The 16,459-nt window shown below is 42.5% G+C and overlaps 1 protein-coding gene across 1 annotated transcript in view; it reads right to left on the bottom strand.

Annotated features, from left to right (window-relative positions):
• The window catches only part of DLG2 (discs large MAGUK scaffold protein 2), a 1,438,267-nt gene extending 1,421,920 nt beyond the window's left edge, over positions 1-16,347 (bottom strand). Inside the window, exons 1-2 of the mRNA XM_058186296.1 lie at positions 16,074-16,347; positions 6,520-7,389 (exon numbers count right to left, since the gene is read on the bottom strand). Of these exons, the coding sequence (XP_058042279.1) occupies positions 6,520-6,538 (19 nt within the window). The 5' untranslated portion in view covers positions 6,539-7,389; positions 16,074-16,347. The remainder of the gene's footprint in view (positions 1-6,519; positions 7,390-16,073) is intronic.
• Positions 16,348-16,459: the final 112 nt, after the last annotated feature.

Here is a 16,459-nt window from a genome sequence, read left to right on the forward strand (position 1 = left end):
AAGCGTCCCAATGTAAATCACATGACCATGGGGATGCTGCAACGGTCGTAAGTGTGAAAACCGGTCATACTGAAGTCAGTGTTTTCAGTGCCATTGTAACTTCGAATGGTCACTAAATGAACTGTTGTAAGTCAAGAGCTACCTGTAGCTGGAAACGGCACCAGAAGGCAGAACAAGAAGCAATGGGTGGAAACTAACCCAGGAGAGAACCAACCGAGAATTAAGGAGAAATTTCCTAAACATTTAATCAGTGGAAGGGCTTGCCTTCAGAAGTTGTGGGCACTCCATCATTGGAGGTTTTTAAGAAGAGATTGGACAACCATTTGTCTAAAATGATATAGGGTTTCCTGCCTGAACAGGGGGTTGGACTAGAAGACCTCCAAGGTCCCTTCCAACTCTGTTATTCTGAAATCCAGAGGTTGTCCATGCCTACCGCACAAAATTGCATTCAGTTTTGGTCACTACAATATTAAAAAAAAAAAGATGTTGAGACTCTAGAAAGAGTGCAGAGAAGAGCAACCAAGATGATTAGGGGACTGGAGGCTAAAACATAGGAAGAACGGTTGCAGGAACTGGGTATGTCTGCTTTAATGAAAAGAAGGACCAGGGGAGACCTGATAGCAGTGTTCCAATATCTCAGGGGCTGCCACAAAGAAGAAGGAGTCAAGCTATTCCCCAAAGCACCTGAGGGTAGGACAAGAAGCAATGGGTGGAAACTAATCAAGGAGAGAAGCAACTTAGAGCTAAGGAGAAATTTCCTGACAGTCAGAGCAATTAATGAGTGGAACAACTTGCCTGCAGAAACACTGGAAATTTTTAAGATGATGTTGGATAACCATTTGTCTGAAGTGGTTTAGGTTTTCCTGCCTGTGCAGGGGGTTGGACTAGAAGACCCTCAAGGTCCCTTCCAACTCTGTTGTTATTATTATTAAATATTCCAGTATTCACATTATAAGGATAGAATATATTTTTCTTTGAGCTTGCCTGCTGTCCCCCGTTTGCATAGACACATACATACCCTTCAAGTCTGCATTGATGGAGAAAAGGAAGGAAAGCTGTAATCTGTTCCCTCCAGAAACCAGACCTATCAATTAGTGGTAGTCGCTCTGGTTAATTCCAGATGACTGAGAAAAAAATCTATAACTGATTTTAGTCCAAGGAGAACATTCAAAGATTTGGAAAGCACGTTGACAACATGTGTCTGTAGGAAGTCATAAACCTCAGATTTCTCAGTAAGCAACCTAGCTAAAACCTTCTATACCAGAACTGGCGAACTCGCGGCCCACGGGCCAGATGCATCACACACTGGCCACGCCCAGTTTAGCAAAAGGGAAAAAAGTCCCGATACGTTACGTGACGCCACCATGACATAAGTTTGACACCTCTGGTCTTCAGTCATAAACCTCAGATTTCTCAGTAAGCAACCTAGCTAAAACCTTCTACATCACAGCTGTCAAACTCACAGCCCATGGGCCAGATGCGTCACGCACTGGCCATGTGCAGTTTAGCAAAAGTCGCAATACGTCACGTGACGATGCTGTGATGACTCGAGTTTGGCACCCTGTTCTACACCAACCCATCCTCAGTTTATTTTTTGCCTATTTTAGGGGGAAGCTGAACTTTCAAGAGCACGGCTGAATTTGGAAAATAAACTCAACTTCCCAAACTGGGCTGCAGCTACTTGCTGATTTCATTTTCCAAGGGTGTTTGTGGGAAATTCTGCAGGGCCTGGAGGCTTTCTGAGAAATCAAAAGAAGGCGAGAGAAGTTGGCCCGAAGATTTTCTGAAACCATCAACCTTCTAATGAAGCTCTGGCGTGCTCATTAGCTACAGAACATTGGTTCACTGCGGAAGGGAAAGCCATAGAAAACCGGAGAATGAAATGAAGCAAGATAGAAAAAGAAAAAAAATTACGTTGGCATCCTAAATAGTACTCATTGTAGCTCTAAACCTCGTTACAGAATTTTGTTGCGCCTGTTAGTTTAAACTGCAAGTAGTTCTCAGGGATGACAGCAAGTCTAGTAATCTCCAATATTGATGCATAAATAGCTGGACTTAATGGGCATCTAAGAAAAAGTCCTCAGATTTCATTACTGATGACTAGATGGACACATTTTTAACTCCTGGCATTAAAAGAGGGGTTTTTTTTTAATTATGTTGCTATTAAATATAAGCATTCAACCACTGTACAGGTAGTCCTCGACTTACAACGGTTCGATTAGCGACCGTCCGAAGTTACAACGGCACTGAAAAAGGGGATTTATGACCCTTTTTCGCACTTACGACTGTTGAAGCATCCCCACGGTCATGCTTGGCAACTGACTCAGGTTTATGATGGTTGCAGTGTCCCGGGGTCATGTGATCCCCTTTTGCGCCCTTCTGATAAGCAACCTCAATGGGGAAGTTGGAGTTGCTTCACAACCGTGTCACTAACTCAACAACTGCAGTGATTCACTTAACAGCTGTGGCAAGGAAGGTGGTAAAATGGGGCTAAATTCAATCAACATATGTTTCACTTAGCAACAGAAATTTTGGGCTCAATTGTCGTCGTAAGTCAAGGATTACCTGTATATTCTCCGTGTTGTCCTTAAATGTTATTTTTTTTCCAGAGGAAGATAGTGACTTATAGTACTGGCATACTAGATTTTCTTGAAACCAATTTTAGCCTAAACACTTGTGGAGAGCCAGTTTTTAGATCTAATGCTAGTTTCTCAGGCTGCTGCGTAACAAATATCATTGAAACTTCCTGCTTAAAGCATCTTCTCAGTCAAATCCATTGCTCTTTAGTGCTTCTTTTTAAGCCTTCCTTGAGAATAATAAATACTACCCACTAAAATGGACTTTGGGTATGATTTTCTAGTTAATCCTGAGTATTTAATGTACATTATTTCTTAAGTTGTCCAAAACATATTAGGAGCTTTTTTTATTTTAGTAAGACAGGGCTGTCATTCTTCAATCATTGTTTAAATCTTAATATCCCCCCAATATAAACACACCCAGATATTGTACCAATAAGATTCAGGGAGAATTGAAACAGAAATGTTGTATCAAGTATTGGTCTTGTAGATTTTTACATTTTACATTAAAACTAGTCTTATCAAAACTGGGAAAAATAATGTATGGTTATTATTGGTCAGTTTTGGCCTGACCAAGCTAAACTATAATGACCTCTTGCAATTCATCCCATAGGTATAAGATTCTCATGGTGGTTCAAACAAAGAAAGAGAATCCCCCCCCCCATCTCTTTGCTTTGCAAAACTGATTGTTCCTATAGATTTAAGTTTCGAAGTAGGATATTTGCAGAAAGACCAAAAAAAGTCTGCAATGCTTACACCTGCAAGAAAGACCAGGTGTGACTGCCTCGCAGCACGGGACCCATCTGCTCATGCTGAGTTTTTGCTGAAGCTGGCTTTTCTTCAGGATGAGAAAAACACATAATCCATACAGTGTTTCTTGTACGTGCAAGGGTCAGGGCTGCCCCTTACTGTGAGCCAATCTGAACGGTTCTTGCTACAGGATTCAGCTAGGAGGAGGAGATGCAACTTAAAATAGAACTGAGATGGACTCAAAGGTGCTTTTTTCTTCAAAAAGGCAAATGGACTGGGTTGTTTTTTTTCCTTTGAGAAAGAAGACGTTTTGCTTTCTCTCGCTTCTCATCCAAGAAGCTTCTTCAGTTCTGACTGAATGGTGGAGAATGGAAGGATTGATATTCCTTGCAGTCATCTGGTCGTTAGCACTCTCTCTGAAAGTCATTGAGGCAGAGGCGGTATTCAGCCGGTTCGGACTGGTTTGAGCGAATTGGTAGCTCCGACAATCAGTTGGCCCCGCCCACCCACCCCCGCGGTATCCTGACCTTTATTTCCTGCTTTGCAGCTCATCTCAATCACGCGGCACAGCTGATTTCCACCGCCACCCCTCGCTGTTCTACTTACCGTTGCTGACTTGGAAGGTAAGCAGCTGAGCTTCTAAATGCTCCATTTTCAGTGCTGTGTTCAAGCGCCTTAGGCACGTGCGCAAACCGAACCAGTTGTTAAACCAGCAGCATCCCACCATTGCATTGAGGCCCCTTGGAGGTTTATCTGTGCCCTCAGGGTCACCTGTAGGGCAAATGGGTGGTGGTGTAGCCCTCCCCCTCTGTCAAGAGAGGGCTGTTCAGTCAGTCATAAGTAGATGACTTCTTGGACCTTTCTTTCAAACCACTGGTGCTCTCTATCCAAAATGTGGACTTTACTGTCCACATTCTGAACAGAGGGAGAGGGATACCACACCACCTAACTCCTGTTTACAACACACTCCTTTCAGCAGCTCCAGGAAGGTTCCACACCCATTTGCACTATTCAGGTGACCCGGACGGCACAGATTAAACCATGAAGGGGCCTTAACAACTCTCAGAGAGAGTGCTAAGGACCAGATGACTACAAGCAACATAAATCCTTCCGTTCTCCACCATTCAGTCAGAACTGAAGAAGCTTCTTGGATGAGAAGCGAAACTGTTGTCTTCTTCAAGTAAAAAACAGTCCAGTTGCCTTTTGGGGAAAAAAGCACTGTTGAGACAACTATGACCTGGATGACTGAGAAGCACCAAAGATGAATGAGATGGACAATTACAGGGCTCAAAATAAGATGACTTATACAACAAATCTTGTACAATAAGACTTGCATAACATGCGAAATGTGTACAATCTAATCAAGTATGAATCCTGAATTAAAATTCCCACATGTTCCTGAAAATACAATAAAAATATAATTTCTAGCTTTGTTCATCCTAGTTTCTGGACAGTCTACAGCCATGTCCATCTGACGCTTATCCCTACGGGGTAAAGGATCTGGAGTTTTGCTCAAAGCAGTCAACTTTTTAACATCATCTCATTCTGGCACAAATATCAGAAATATTTCTCTCTCTCTCTCTCATCACCAGAATATAGATTCTGAAAACCTTTATGCCTGCACAGGAGGCTACAGCCATGGCAGGGCCAAACATTTCCACAGAATCAAACCCTTGGAAGGAAAGGAATCATTCAATCAATTTTGACTTCCTATTTCAACCGGATGTCTTCCCCATGTTATTGAGATGACAAACTGCCAGAATTCCCAGCCCAAATGGCCCAGAGATTTGGAATCTCTAAATCTAGAAATCTGACAAGAAGGAAATTTGGGGAAGACAGATAAGCTCCCTCTGCCTACTCAGTATGACAAATAAGTAGTACAATCAATTATCTCTCTTTCCGTGCATTCCCCTTAATTTCAGAAATAAAAACAAACCAATCAGGTGCATTGTAATGATTAAGCTGAATCATAAAGATGTCACCATTAATTAATGCATTATCTGGGAACAGCAAGTCAAGGAATTACAATAACCCAAAGCAACAATAGTCTCTCCTTTCTCCTCTTTCCTCGCTGATTTATACCCATGTTCCAGACTAGCAAATATCAGAACATATTTCTAGCTCCAAAACAGAGAGCCAAAAATATTTTATATGCTAAAACAAAGAAACAAACAAAAAGGCCCTCTGAAAAGATGAATAGGCTGGGATGAAACAGGGAACAATATTACTTTGTGCCAAATTTTATCCTTAGGGCAAAAAGATTCCCTGTTAAAGTTTCCCTCACACAACCAAATGTTTATCATTTATTCTGATAGAGAACTACAGACGTATTGTGGTTCAGACAAAAGCTGTACTCGGTGTCAAGGATTTTAATAAGGACAGAGGAAATTAAATAAAGATTCATTTAAAATGCAGTAGCCAACACTTCCACATTAGACGCACTCTCCTTAAGAGCGAAAAACAGTTTTGTTATTGTTTTTCATTTGATGAAGTGGAGCCGATTTGGACATTTCAGAGTTATTTTTAAAACATAAAACCCTATTTCACTAGAGAATTTTAAAAACATTCATGACACACCTAAAAAGCAGTTTTATTCTACCTAATGTTTGAAGTGGGAGCTCCCGATTCATGTTTCCCATTAATTTTGTTGATTTCATGACAGCTAAAAATAAGTTAATTTGTGTGCTTCAGGAATATATCTAAAATAGTGGAAAATGACACGCCTTCCCCCTCAAAAAACCATCACTATAGTTAATAACGTTGGGTGAGGTAAGCAATTAAAGTCATAATTTTGTAAACTCAGATCTATCCGGGAGTTCTTCCATCAATCCTGCCCACAGAACAAAGTACTGCTGATACCATTTATATTTAGGTATGTTTATGCTGGAATTATTGCCGGGATAAGTTAACTGGAGCTGTTTTTCCCACTTCTGATTCCCTTTACTGCAACGCTACAAAAGCCAAAAGCTCTCTGAGAACTCAAAACTTGAGATCCTAGGTTTCCAAACAATTTTATTGTTTTTAAGTTTGTTTGTTTTTGCACGTAAACAAAAATGTACGAAATGCTCTTTCCCCTGTCCACCGAAAAACACTTTCATTCTCCTATTCAAACGCTTTTTAGTAGAAAATGGCATATGTCACATATCCAATTATGTTCAAAAGACAGACCAAAAAAAAATCCCTAATAGCCCACCTTTCTTCTTCACTGGCATTCTTGCTGTGACTTCTGGCACTGGATGAAAATATTATTTACTGTAGAGTCTTTCCGAGGTTATCTTAGGAAGTCAGAAGTCTGCCGTCCCACTCAAAACGGTTCAGCTTAAAAACTCTTATTTCTTCATTTTCCCCCAAGGATGCTCGTAATTCCTCAAGTTAAAAACTTCCAACAGGACCAGGAAAAGAGCAAGGCAGGGAGGGGAGTTTGAAGAGAATTTCTGCCACAAGCAGTTGTCAAAAATCTGCAAAGTATTTCCCAAGCTATAAAAATATATCGGAGAAAACACACATCCGTTTGTTTACAAAAGTGTCTAAGAATCCCTCTTCCAACCACGAAGGATCGTTTGTGTATTGTATTCAGAAGTTGAGTGAACGTCCCCCCCCCAAAAAAAATGCAATTAAGGCACACAGTCCAAAAACTTGGCAATCTCAGTATTCCACAGTCCAAAACCACCCGACCCCGTCTTAAATAATCCAAATAAAATTCTAAGGAACCTGGAGGCAATTCAAAGAGAATTTTTTTTCTTTCTTTCTTCCTGATGCGGTCACGAGGATTTCTTTTTGCCCATTAGACAGACATCCTGGTCTTCTGAATGCTGCAAACTAAGCTCCGAAGTTTCAGTTGGTTACCAGCACAGCCGGTCACTTTCATTTGTAGACTCTCCGCCCAGCCTTCTGGTCTGTAACATCCCTCTGATCCTCTTGTATTACACCCAAGAGGATTGAAAGCAATCCCTTGACATGGGATTATTAAAGCGACAGTGCTGTTCACAGGGCAGGCTGGTGAAGCAAACAACGGAGTCGGGGTGACTGACTTCCGGTCATTTCGCGCTTAGCTCAGGAGTACCTACCAAGAGAGGAGCAGAGTTTTAAGAACAGTTTCCCCGTCCTCCCCGCCCTACGATGAAATGAGGAACTTTTCTTGGCTGTCATATATACCCTGTTTCCCTGAAAAATAAGACATCCCCTGATAATAAGCCCAATTGGGCTTTTGAGCGCATGCGCTAAAATAAGCCGCCCCCTAAAAATAAGCCCTCCCCGAAAATATTTAAATGCATGCGCAGCCGGTCCCCGCCATTTCCTCTGGTTAGGGTTAGGGAGACAGAGCTGGAAATCAGGTAAGACGGCAAGAGGAGCCCCATCTTGCTCCAGGCGCCCCAAAATAATAACACCTCTCCGAAAATAAGGCCAAGTGCTTATTTTGGGGTTCAAAAAAATATAAGACAGTCTTCTTTTCTGGGAAACACGGTAGGTAGTCCTTGACGGTTCATTTAGCAACCATTTGAAGTTACAAAGGCACTGGAAAAAAATGACCACTTTTTTCACTCTTACAAGCTTTGTAGCATCCCCAGGGTCATGTGATCAAAATTCAGATGCTTGACAACTGGTTCATATTTATGACCGTTGCTGGTTTCCCAAGGTCACGGGATCGCCTCGGGCAACCTTTTGACTAGCAAAACCAATGGGGAAGCCGGATTTTACTAAAATATTTTATATTTATATAAAATATTTAATATTATATTAATATAATAATATTTACATTTACTAAATCTACACTACTATTAATCTTCTCATTTTCATCACCAATCTCTTTCCACTTATGACTGTATGACTGTAACTTTTTGTTGCATTAAGGGTTAAATTGCAACCTATGACGATCATTTGTGTTGTAAATGTTGTACCTTTGATGAAGGTATTTTTTTTCTTTTTCTTTTCTTTTATGTACACTGAGAGCATATGCACCAAAACAAATTCCTTGTGTGTCCAATCACACTTGGCCAATAAAATTCTATCCTATCCTATCCTATCCTATCCTATCCTATCCTATCCTATCCTATCCTATCCTATCCTATCCTATCCTATCCTATCCTATTCTATTCTATTCTATTCTATTCTATTCTATTCACTTAACAACCATGTTACCAGCTTATGAACTGCGCCGATTCACTTTCACACCTGTGGCAAGAAAGGCTGCAAAATGGGGCAACTTTACAAATATCTGACTTAAGGACAGAAATTTTGGGCTCAATTGTGGTAGTAAGTCGAGGACTAACTGTACATTTATTTTTCTACTCTGCAGGTCATTCTTTCAAAGTTAAAACGGCACTGAAAAAAGTGACTTATGGCTATTTTTCACCCTCACAACTGTTGCAGCATCCTCAGGGTCACGTGATTGTAATTCAGACCGTTGGCGACTGACTCCTTTTTATGACAGTTGCAATGTCCTGGGGTCGTGTGATCCCCTTTTGCGACCTGACAAGCAAAGTCAATAGGGAAGCCACTTAACAACCAGATTGCTTACTTATCAACGGCAATGATTCACTTAACAACTGAGGCAAGAAAGGTCGTACAATGGAGCAAAACTCACTTAACAAATGTCTCGTTTAGCAACGGAAATATGGGGCTCAATTGTGGTCATAACTCAAAGACAACCTGCATTGCGATTGTTTTATGATTCCGCTTGCCACTAGCAGGCGCTTATCTCAAATGGGTGGCTGTAGAAATTAAATAAACGTGAAAGGAGACTCAAGCAGGCCATAAAGTAAAGACAGGTAGTCCTCAACTTACAACATTGGTTTAGTGACCCTCCTCTCTCCCTGCCACCTTTGTGGATGGCTCCTACTGCCAGCCCATCCCCAAATCTCATGTACCTATCCAAGATGATAGCGGTGTGGGGCCGCGGTGTGGCTCAGGCTGTAAGAAGCCTGTTATTAAACACAGCTGCTTGCAATTACTGCAGGCTCAAGTCCCACCAGGCCCAAGGTTGACTCAGCCTTCCATCCTTTATAAGATAGGTAAAATGAGGACCCAGATTGTTGTGGGGGGCAATAAGTTGACTTTGTATATAAATATACAAATAGGATGAGACTATTGCCTTACACAATGTAAGCCGCTCTGAGTCTTCGGAGAAGGGCGGGATATAAATGTAAATTAAAAAAAAAAAAATGAAGCCCCCAGGGGTACTGCACCTACAGAAAAGCAGGGATGTGCCAGCAAGGAGAGACCCTGCCGGGAAGCCTCACGATGTCGGAATCTTGCACCTTCTCTCACCACCGGCTGTTTTCTCTCTCTTCTCTTCCTGACTCATTGGCTGGTGCTTGGCTCACCTTGCTTGCACAGGAGTGCGATCCCCGCACCCATCCCACACTCCAGCATGCTAACCCACTATTGGCGGTTGGACGGTTTTGGTTCTGACTCTGCTTTTTTTGAAAATAAATCATGTGTCAGCCCTGGAATCATTCCCTCCCCCCCCACTTGGCACTTCAGGGCTGCCACAGGGAAGAAGGTCAAGCTGTAGGGAACGGGAGGGGGAAGAAAGAGATTAACTGGGGGATTGTAGTCATTATAAAATTCTTTCTCCTGAGAACCAAGAGTTTTCCCACCAGGTGCGAGGAGGTGGGGTCTGAGACTGAGTGACCCTTGGACTGTGACCTGATTGGACCGTAAGATGGACTACGTGGGCAGGGGAGGGAAAACTTTACTTTTAATTAGGAGGAAACCCAAGGGGGGCTCAGAGTTGGGTTTCCCCATATGTGCCAATATGAGGTGCGCAGGGGCGGGTTCCAAATCCCGTCACTACCAGTTCGCTCGCTCGCAATCACAGCAGTCCGGGTGGGTGGCCAGAGCCTCCCGCCGCAGGCCGCTAACGGTTCGCCCGATCTGGTGCAAATCGGTAGCAACCCACCACTGGATATGCCTAATAAATCTATACTTTGAGGAATGTGCCTGCTTTGGAGTTTTGATTCCATTGGGTCCATTACTGGAACCCTGGCATCATGATCTCTCAGGGAACCCACCGTGACCACTCATAAAAATCTAGGGTTCTGTGAATCCCAGTTGAGAAATCCTGCTTAAATGAATTAAGGGTGAGCTTGTGACTGAGCTTCTTTCTCTTGCTTGCTGCTTCCCATGTTCAAAGCATGCTTTAATTTTTGCATCTATAATCTCTACACAGATCTCTGCCTAGTGGTTATAGCACCAAGCTAGAAACTGGAGACTGTGAGTTCTAGTGCTGCTTTAGGAATATAAAACCAGCTGGGTGACTTTGGGCCAGTCACCAGGAGATGGTGAGTTCTAGTCCTACCTTAGACCTGAGAGATGGCTGGATGACTTTGAACCAATCACCAGGAGACTGAGAGTTCTAGTCCCACCTTAGGCATGAAAGACTTTGGGCCAGTCACTCTCGTTCAGCCCAACTCACTTCACAGGGTTATCGTCGTGGGGAAAATGGGAGGAGGAAGGAGTATTAGGTATCTTTGCTGCCTTGAGTTATTTATATAAAAATAATAAAGGCAGAATCTAAAAAAATTAAAATTAAAAAACATTCTGCAAGATCATCTCTGTGGTTCTATACAGTAGGCTTCTTACAGAGTGTGATATGGATAACAGATGGAGCATAAGGGGAGACACAGACTAGTATTCTTGGACAATTTTTTAAAATCTGTTTTCTAGCTTAGAAGATTTTTTTTTTTAGTAACTATTTTTGCATAGTTTTTCCTAGGTCACCACCATGGCTCTCTACAGAAACAGATGTGCAAACTTTGGTGAATAAGAACAGCATTTGAATAAGGAACCAATGGCTAAGCTCTAAAAAGTGGGAGTAGAGCAAATTATTAGAATTAAGTTAGGGAAACGAATATGCTTTTGAATTTTTGACAGATGCATGCAAACTAATTTGGGGAGGGGCGGAAATGAAGAAAACTGTCCTGTTAAAAAACACAGAAATAATCTGTGAGAATCCAAGAGCAGCAACGGCATGACTAAAAAGGAATGCACTTTCAAAATCATATAATCTCTTCACCCCCGGGATTTGGAGAAAGGCTCCTTCGATGCTCTTAATGCACTATCAGAATTTTAGTCCTGTACTTTTTAGGAACATCCTCTGCTCCTAAAATTCAGCAACAGCAGCAAAATGAAGAAGGAATGCTATTAAACATTGAAGATGTTGAATTGGAAGGTTACGTGAACCAGAGCACTACTTCTACATGAGGGTAACAAGCAGCTGCATAAAAACTGAGGCATGACAAAGTTTAAAGATCATGGCAGGTTTGAGATAGAGAAAAATAAGAAAGAAGGGGAAAAGAAAAGTCGAAATGAGGCCTTACAAGAAGCAATGTGAGTTTATTTGGCAATGTGAGGACCATTAAGAAAATGAATCAGATACCAAAATCTGAAAGGATCCTAGATCAGCAGGCCCCAGCAAAGACTAGATGTGCCCAGTGGCATATAGAGACAACCCAATAAAAAAAAAGATTTTAAGAGGCAGCAAGGAAAACTGGCAGGAAAAAAAGCAGAGGTGAATAATAAGACAGGAATATGAATACAGCAACAGACTACATGAAAATGAGTCTCTGGGTGAGTCAGGGTGCATCGGGGAGAAAATAAAAGAGGGAGAAATGTGCAGCAGAAGAAAATGGCAAGAATCATCAGCTTGATGGGACTGATACAAGGTTACCCAGAGAAGGTGAACTGAAACCTGCTGGTGGAACTGAACTGATCCATCCTATCTCAAGTGGCAGGAGAGACATCTGGGCTCTTGAGAACTGTCAGCTACGAAGTTATCAGCTGGTGGGGTCGAAGAGGAGATCTTTTTCTGCTGTACCACTCACCCTTTAGAACAGAGGTCCTGAACATTTTTGGCACCAGGGATCAGTTTTGTGGAAGACAATTTTTCCTTGGACCTGTCATGAGTGGGGGTGGGGGAGTTATGCTCCTATGAAAATCTAATTTGATTTGAGGTGAAGCTGAGGCGGTGATGCTAAAGCTGGGGAATGGTTGCAAATACAGATGATGTTTCCTTCGCTGCCCTGCTGCTCACCTCCAGCTGTGCGGACCAATTCATAACAGGTCATGGACTGGTACTAGGCCGGGCCATGGTACAGAGATTGGGGACCCCTGCTTTAGAACATCATCCTCACTTAAAGTTAAAGTGGCCCTGAACCTGTTGCCGTTTTGTAAAGCTTTGTGTCCAAGTCTGTAGCCCTGGGTGTATCACAGAGCCCATCTCTATGCACCAAGACAAATTCCTTGTGTGTCCAATCACACTTGGCCAATAAAAAGTTCTGTTCTGTTCTGTTCTGTTGTTCTGTTGTTCTGTTGTTCTATTCTATTCTATTCTATTCTATTCTATTCTATTCTATTCTATTCTATTCTATTCTATTCTATTCTATTCTATCTCTTGGCTGTCTGGCTGATTGATTATATTATGACCTGTTGCTTGTGGTTATTTTTATTTTCTATTTTATATTGTGCATGTATTTTATTACTTAGACTCACATCAAAGTACCGGTAGTCCTCCACTTACAGCAGGTCACTTAGTGACTGTTCAAACTTACAACATCACTGAAAAAAGTGACTTATGACCTTTTTTCACACTTACGACCTCTGCAGCATCCCCATGGTCACATGATTTACATTTGGACGCTTGACATTTGACTCACATTTATGACGATTGCAGGGTTGCGGAATCATGTGATTGCCTTTTGCAAGGTTTTGACAAACAAAGTCAACATGGAAACCAGATTCATTTAACAACCGTATTACTAATTTAACAGCTGCAGTAATTCACTTAACAAATGTGACAAGAAAAGTCATAAAATGCAGCAAAACTAACAAATTTCTCACTCAACAACATAAATTTCGGGCTCAATTGTGATAACTGAAGACTACCTGTATACAGATGACTAACTGTTGATGTTACCTACTTAGGTAATGAAACATCTGCCAAGAAAACCACCAAGATCAGAGAACACCAAGAATAGAATAGAATTTTTATTGGCCAAGTGTGATTGGACACACAAGGAATTTGTCTTGGTGCATATGCTCTCAGTGTACATAAAAGAAAAGATACGTTCATCAAGGTACAACATTTACAACACAAATGATGGTCAATATATCAATATAAATCATAAGGATTGCCAGCAACAAAGTTATAGTCATACAGTCATAAGTGGAAAGAGATTGGTGATGGGAACGATGAGAAGAAGGACAACTGTACGAATCAAACGAATTAATGAATATTTTGGATGCCCCACTTGGGTTACCAAATTAATTCATTTTCTGGATTAGCCCAATGCACTGGATCCAAGTCTGCAAAAAAAAAAGTCGAGCCTGCAGGCTAAACCATTAAACCATTAAAAACCAAACCCAACCCCATAAGCTAGCTCTTTAACGAAGTTGGTTCAACAGTTCAGGTGAAGCAAAAGCTGTTCAGATGGGAAGCGAGGAGAAGGAAACTGAAATAAACGAATGTCTCATCTAGGAGAATGGAGCCTACCCCCCCCCCCAAAAAAAATAGGAAAATCGGTTGCAGGGACTAAAAGTGTAAAGAAGCCACAAGTGAGAAGGCACGTGCCGATCATGGGTGGGAAGATGTTTTTAAAAAGCAGGTTGGAAAGTGGGTGGGAGTAAATGATAAAAACGAAGTGTCAAACAATGAAGCAAGATTCAAGGGGGGGTTTAAATAAGCAGCCTAAATAAACAAGAAAAGGGGACTGAGCAGATTGTTGATGGTTTCCTGATGGCCTATTTGCAGCCTATGACTATCATGAAGTGTTGTATCATTAAGTGTTAAATTTATACCCTATGACTAGCATTAAGTGTTTTAAGTGTTGTACCTTTTTTTTAATTTACATTTATATCCCGCCCTTCTCCGAAGACTCAGGGCGGCTTACAGTGTGCAAGGCAATAGTCTCATTCCATTTGTATATTTACAAAGTCAACTTATTGCCCCCCCCAACAATCTGGGTCCTCATCTTACCTACCTTATAAAGGATGGAAGGCTGAGTCAACCTTGGGCCTGGTGGGATTCGAGCCTGCAGTAATTGCAGGCTGCTGTGTTTTAATAACAGGCTATCTTACAGCCTGAGCCACCACGGCCCTATCACAATTATCAGTTGTGATAATTAAGGACTACCTGCATACAGATGACAAACTGTTGATGTTACCTACTTAGGTAATGAAACATCTGCCAAGAAAACCACCAAGATCAGAGAACACCAAGGATAACTTTACGAATCAAATGAATAAATGAATATTTTGGATGCCCCACTTGGGTTACCAAATTAATTCATTTTCTGGATTAGCCCAATGCACTGGATCCAAGTCTGCAAAAAAAAAGTCAAGCCTGCAGGCTAAACCATTAAAAACCGAACCCAACCCCATAAGCTAGCTCTTTAACGAAGTTGGTTCAACACTTCAGGTGAAGCAAAAGCTGTTCAGATGGGAAGCGAGGAGAAGGAAACCGAAATAAACAAACGCCTCATCTAGGAGAATGGAGCCCCCCCCCCCCAAAAAAAGGAAAAAAGGTTGCAGGAACTAAAAGTGTAAAGAAGCCACAAGTAAGAAGGCACGTGCCGATCATGGGTGGGAAGATGTTTTTAAAAAGCAGGTTGGAAAGTGGGTGGGAGTAAATGATAAAAAACAAAGTGTCAAACGATGAAGCAAGATTCAAGGGAGGGATTAAATAAACAGCCTAAATAAACAAGAAAAGGGGACTGAGCGGATTGTTGATGGTTTCCTGATTGCTTATTTGTAGCCTATGACTATCATGAAGTGTTGTATCATTAAGTGTTAAATTTATACCCTATGACTAGCATTAAGTGTTTTAAGTGTTGTACCTTTTTTTTATTTTTAATTTATATCCCGCCCTTCTCCGAAGACTTAGGGTGGCTTACATTGTGTTAAGCAATAGTCTCATCCATTTGTATATTATATACAAAGTCAACTTTTATTGCCCCCAACAATCTGGGTCCTTGATGAAGGCATCTTTTCTTTTTCTTTTTCTTTTCACTGAGAGCATTTTTTTTTTCCCACTGAGAGCATATGCACCAAGACAAATTCCTTGTGTCTCCAATCACACTTGGCCAATAAAAAATTCAATTCAATTCAATTCAATTCAATTCAATTCAATTCAATTCAATTCAATTCAATTCAACTCTACTCTACTCTACTCTACTCTACTCTACTCTACTCTACTCTACTCTACTCTACTCTACTCATTTCAATTTCTATTCTATTCTGTAGGAAACTGAGAAAAAAGCATAAAAATGGGGATGTCAAAATGGGGGGGGCAGAAAAAAGTTTTGAGGGGACTCAAGAGCCAAACCTTCTTGTGCAGGGAAACAAAAAATGAACCACAGGGACAAAAGACTTCTTTCTGGACTCACATCCCTCACCTCCCCCCACCCCCACCCCGCACCTTTCCCAGCCCAGGATGATGGGGATGGTAGTTCAAGGCACCCAAGAAAGGGGGCCTGGTAGTCCAGCCCATTTTGGGGAGGACGCCTGTCAATCCTGGGAGTGGCAGCGTCAGGACAGGCTGCCGGGAAAGATGGGCTTTCTTTCTTCACGCCCAGAGAGGGATGACTCCGACACGCCCCTCCCCCTTCTCGCCACGCCGGCTGGGAACGATGGGGAGTGGAGTCCGTGCCACGGCGAAGCGGAGGGAGGACGGACCCCGGGTTCCCCCCGAAGGAGCCCATTTACAGAGGGATTTATTATTATTATTATTGGGGCAGAAGGATTAATTACCGCGCTGGCGGATGAGCCTTCGTCGCAGGGGCTGGCTCCGTGCTCGGGGAGGGGTGGAAATTTAAAGCCGCTCCGTCCTCCGTTTCAGCCGGCCTTGCTCGCTCCGGCTCAGCTCCCTCTGCGTGGAAACCACGGCCATAATGCCAATGCCGCCGCCAACCTCACCCCCGCCGCGGCCGCCGCCATCGCATAGCTTCGCTTCAAGAGAAGCGCGGCTGACACTCCGGCCCGGCTGATATTAAAGCGCCTCAGCACGGCAGGACAAGCAGGTGGGGGGAGGGGCTGGAGGAGGGAGGGGCTGGAGCGCGCGGGCGGGCCAATGGGCGTCTCCCGCGCGCGGGCGGACCAATGGATGTCTCCCGCGCGCGGCCCGCTTTCGGCCGGCC

This window comes from Ahaetulla prasina, chromosome 5 (assembly GCF_028640845.1).
Source record: "Ahaetulla prasina isolate Xishuangbanna chromosome 5, ASM2864084v1, whole genome shotgun sequence".
Classification (NCBI taxonomy): Eukaryota; Metazoa; Chordata; class Lepidosauria; order Squamata; family Colubridae; genus Ahaetulla; species Ahaetulla prasina.